We start from the raw sequence: 4,212 nt of genomic DNA on the forward strand, positions 1-4,212 counted from the left end.
TCAGATACATAGCATTATTCATTTTAATGTATATATAATCCATTGTTTATCTTAATCTTTCAAAATTAGATCATTAGTTTTTAGTACAAGGTTTGAATTCTGGCTTGGCCATTTATTAGTGTGACTCTGGGCTAGTTGCTTAATGTCTCTGAGTTTCAGTTTGCCAATCTATAAAATAATAATAGTACCTGCCTCATAGGGTTTTGTGAGGGTAGAATGAGTTGATATTTGTAAAAGCATTTAAAACAATATGTGGCATATAGTAAGCACTGTATAAGTGTGAGCTGCTATTATTGTTATTATTTGAGATTTTCACATGATCATGCAAACCTATGGTAGTGTAGAGCTTGTGATGTCAGTTTAATTAAATGATACAAAATCATGATGACTTATTTTTCTTTTGCAGGGTTTCCAAACATAACAATGGCTCCTGATTCCTCACAGGGTCCCATTGTGGTAAATCAAGATCCTATCACCCAGGCTATTCTTAATGAATCTGTCATAGAACCTCAGGTAATGTGCTCTACTAACAGCTATAATGTTCATGCTGAAATGAAGTTTTAGTCTATGTAGGCATTGTGATAAACATTTTAAGAGTTTAAATCTTAACTGCTCTTACTCAAACATATTGCACTTTTTATGAGTAATGTTTGTCCTAAACAAGACTGGATTAATATAGCTAAAATTTATTGAGTGCTTACCTAGGAAGTGTAGGTTGTGTTATTATTCCTGTTTGACAGATGAAGAAACTGAGGCTCAGAAAAATGAAGTGACTTGTCCAAGATCACATAGTTTTCGTCAAAGATGGGATTCAAATCTAGGCTATGTGGCTGCACAAGATTGCCACAAGTTATCATTATGGAAATAGCAGGGAGTCTTTCCAGTTGGAGTCAGGTGATCTGGGTTCATATTCTGCTACTTGCTATTTGATTTTGAGTTGATTTCTTAAGATGTCTGAGTTGGCACAGAATGTTTTTTGTTTGTTTTTTTGTTAAATGGGAATAGAATTATACCTGATATGGTTGTGACATGGGTGAACTAAGATAGGTTATGTAAAGTGTTTGGCATAATTAATCTTCACTAAATAATAGTCCCTTTTAATGTATTAGTATGTGTAAAAGGTAGCTGCCCAGGAAACTTGGAATTTATTGACTAGTTAACGTGGGAAAATTATGTTACAGTAGTAAAACGTTAACATTATTGCTGTAGTATGTTCTACTTTTACTTTTATAACTTTTATTTAAATAAATCATACAGTGTAGTGCCCTGTTTATTTGGCAGTCATACTTTAAGCACTTCCTATCATTTGGAACCTGGAAACAAGTGTACAATGTATCCTAGCAGTATGGAATAAAGCAGTCAGATTTTATTCTGTTGAACAGAGGAGTCCATCCTCACACCTGAGCTTATTAAGTTAATATAATAGTAGAATTTCAAATTAATGTTACTGTTATAACTAATTTGCCTACCCGGTTTAATTTCTTTCTCAATTTACTGCTGATAATAGATTAAAAACAGTGAGATGAGCTTCTCAGAGTAAATCAGAAATAGCAGTGAGAAATGACAGTGAGGGAGGAGAGAGAAGACACCTTAATAGATAAGCAGAGGACCACTATACATCAGAAAAGAAATTGATATATTGCCATAGGTAGTTTTGAGTCACCAAGAAAATATGAAATTGTAGCTGTATTACTTGAGTTCTCTGGACCCTAGTTTCTTCATCTGTAATAGGAATGAGTGAGACTAAATTTACTTATTCATCATGTAATATATCAGGCCCTGCACTAGATGCTGGGCTATGTGGATGAATAAGGCATGTCTCTGTCATTGGGTTGAGGACATGGCAAGAGCTGAGACAAGCTGGAGCTAGATCATGAAGGGCTAAGGAACCAGAAAGTAAGAGTAGAAGCCACTAAAGAACTTAAAGAAGAGTAGAGTCATGATGAGATCGACTGTGGTGTGGAAGATGGATTGAGGAGGGACAAGACTGGAGAGAGGGTGTGGTTAGAAGACTTAGGTGGGGATCTTAGTGAGAAGTGGTGAGGGCCTGACCGAAAGCAGTGCCAGTAGGAAAGGAAATAGAGGAGAACAGGGATAGATATGAAAGGGGTTAAAATAAGGTAGAGTTTGGGTGGCTGATTAGATATGACAAGTGAGAGAGAAGGATAAATCCTAGTTTGCTAGCTGGAGTATTTGAGTAGATGGTGACACTGTTCATGGTCTTAGGTAATATTGGCAGGAACAAGGTTTCTGGAAGAATGTTGGGAGAGACTTAGGAAGATGTTCGGTTTTGGACATATCGAATAGGGATATCTTTTAGGCAATTGAATATGTCTAGGTCTCAAGAGAGATCTGGGTGGAGATGGAGATTTTGAAATTAACAGCAACTTTGGAATGAGATAAAATCATTCAGAATGTGGGTCAGATGAGAGGCGAAAAGGTTCAAAGGGAGTATATTGAATCACATCATATATAAAGGAAAGGTAGAAAAAGGAGAACCAATAAAGGAGATTGGGAAAGAATAGCCAGAAGAATAGAAGAAAATCTAAGAAAATATGGTTTTATGGAAGTTAAGGGCAAAATGTATAAAGAAGATTTTAGAGGAAAGAAATGAGTGGTCATTAAAATCTAATGAGTCAAAGAAGTAAAGGAAGGTAAAGACAGAAATACCCATTTGATTTTGGAATAAGTGTGTTGATGTTGACCATACAGAGAGCAGTTAAGAGTGGAGTGGTAGGGCAGAAGCAAAATTGCAGGTAGATGGGGAATGAAAGGTGGGAAACAACTCTTTCAAGAAGTTTGGTGGTGAAGGAGAGAGAGGAGATAGACAGGAGCTCAAGGTGAGTGTCAGGGTAAGATAGGAGAGGTTTTGCTCACATTTAAATGTTGATGAACTGAAGCCAGTACAGAAAGAGGTTGAAGATACAGGAGAGAAAAAGGACAATTGATGCAGTAGAAAGATGTGAGAGGGTTTGGGTTCTACAACACATGTAGAAGGATTAGCTTCAGAAAGAGGGACCTCTCTTCTGTTACAACAAAAATAAAGAAAGCATGAATGTATATGTAATCAACTTGTGTTGTTATTTTTATTGTTGTGTTGAGATAGGCTCTTAATGAAGTAGATGATGAAGGAGAAGAAGGAACGGTTAATAGCCAATCAGGAGAAAGCGAGAATGAGTTGGATAGCTCTCTAAACTCTGAGCCTAATATGAATACAGACAGGTGTGTATATATGGCGTAAGTGTTTGCAACTCTTACCTTTTTTCCAAGGCCATTTCAAATGTTTGTTTATCACATCATCTTTTTTATTAATTAGGACTTTAAAAATTTTTTTTATTTGGATATGATTTCAAAAAGGTTCTAAGAGTAGGGCTTCATCCAGACTCACCTATTGTTAACATTTCACACATTTTATTATTTTCTCTCTTTTTCTGAGTATTTATACACATACACGTATGCATATACACACGCACACATTTTTAAAGAACTATTTGGGAGTAAGCTGCAATATGTCATGTTGCTTTATGCCTAAATACTTCAGCGTGTATTTCCTAAGAACAAAAGCATTTACACAATCACAGTACAGCGATGACAATCAGCAAGTCACATTGATTTAATATTACTATTTAATCTGTAGGCCTTATTTAGATTTCTCCAATTTTCTCAATAATATTTTTTATGTTTATTTTATTTTATTATTAAAGAATCAGTCATGATCACTTACTGCATTTAGTTTTCATGTCTTTCATTTTTAAAAGATCTGGGAACTTTTAAAATTGAATCTTAGTGTTTCTTTGTCTTTTGTGACATTTTTATAGTTTTGATGAAGTACAGTGCAGTTATTTTCTATAATTCCATCTAATTTGGCTTTCTCTGGTATTTCCTCATTATTGGACTCAGGTTATACATTTTGAACAGGATTACCTCTGAAGTGATGCTAAGTCCTCAGTGCATCGTATCAAGAGGTAGTGATGTCATTCGTTCCATTATTGGTGCTATTAACTTTCATCTGTTGGTTAAAGTGATGTCTGCCAGGTTCCTTCTATGGATTATAATCCTATATTTTCTTTTATGATATATATGTCGATGTTCATTTGTCACACAGTTGGCCAGTGGGAGCTTCTTCAAGTCATTCTTATGTCTTTTTGACATATCCTTTTTTTTATTTTTTACATTTAATTTCTTATACAATATGGTTCTTATTATAGCCTT

General features: G+C 35.0%; 1 protein-coding gene across 1 annotated transcript in view; it reads left to right on the plus strand.

The window, feature by feature from the left end:
- Window positions 1–3,241, plus strand: part of SPICE1 (spindle and centriole associated protein 1) — a 49,196-nt gene extending 45,955 nt beyond the window's left edge. The window contains exons 5-6 of the mRNA XM_012652218.1: window positions 407–513; window positions 3,107–3,241. Coding sequence (XP_012507672.1) covers window positions 407–513; window positions 3,107–3,241 — 242 coding nt within the window. The remainder of the gene's footprint in view (window positions 1–406; window positions 514–3,106) is intronic.
- Window positions 3,242–4,212: the final 971 nt, after the last annotated feature.

The sequence above is a fragment of the Propithecus coquereli genome, unplaced genomic scaffold (genome assembly GCF_000956105.1).
Source record: "Propithecus coquereli isolate 6110/MARCELLA unplaced genomic scaffold, Pcoq_1.0 Scaffold386, whole genome shotgun sequence".
Classification (NCBI taxonomy): domain Eukaryota; kingdom Metazoa; phylum Chordata; class Mammalia; order Primates; family Indriidae; genus Propithecus; species Propithecus coquereli.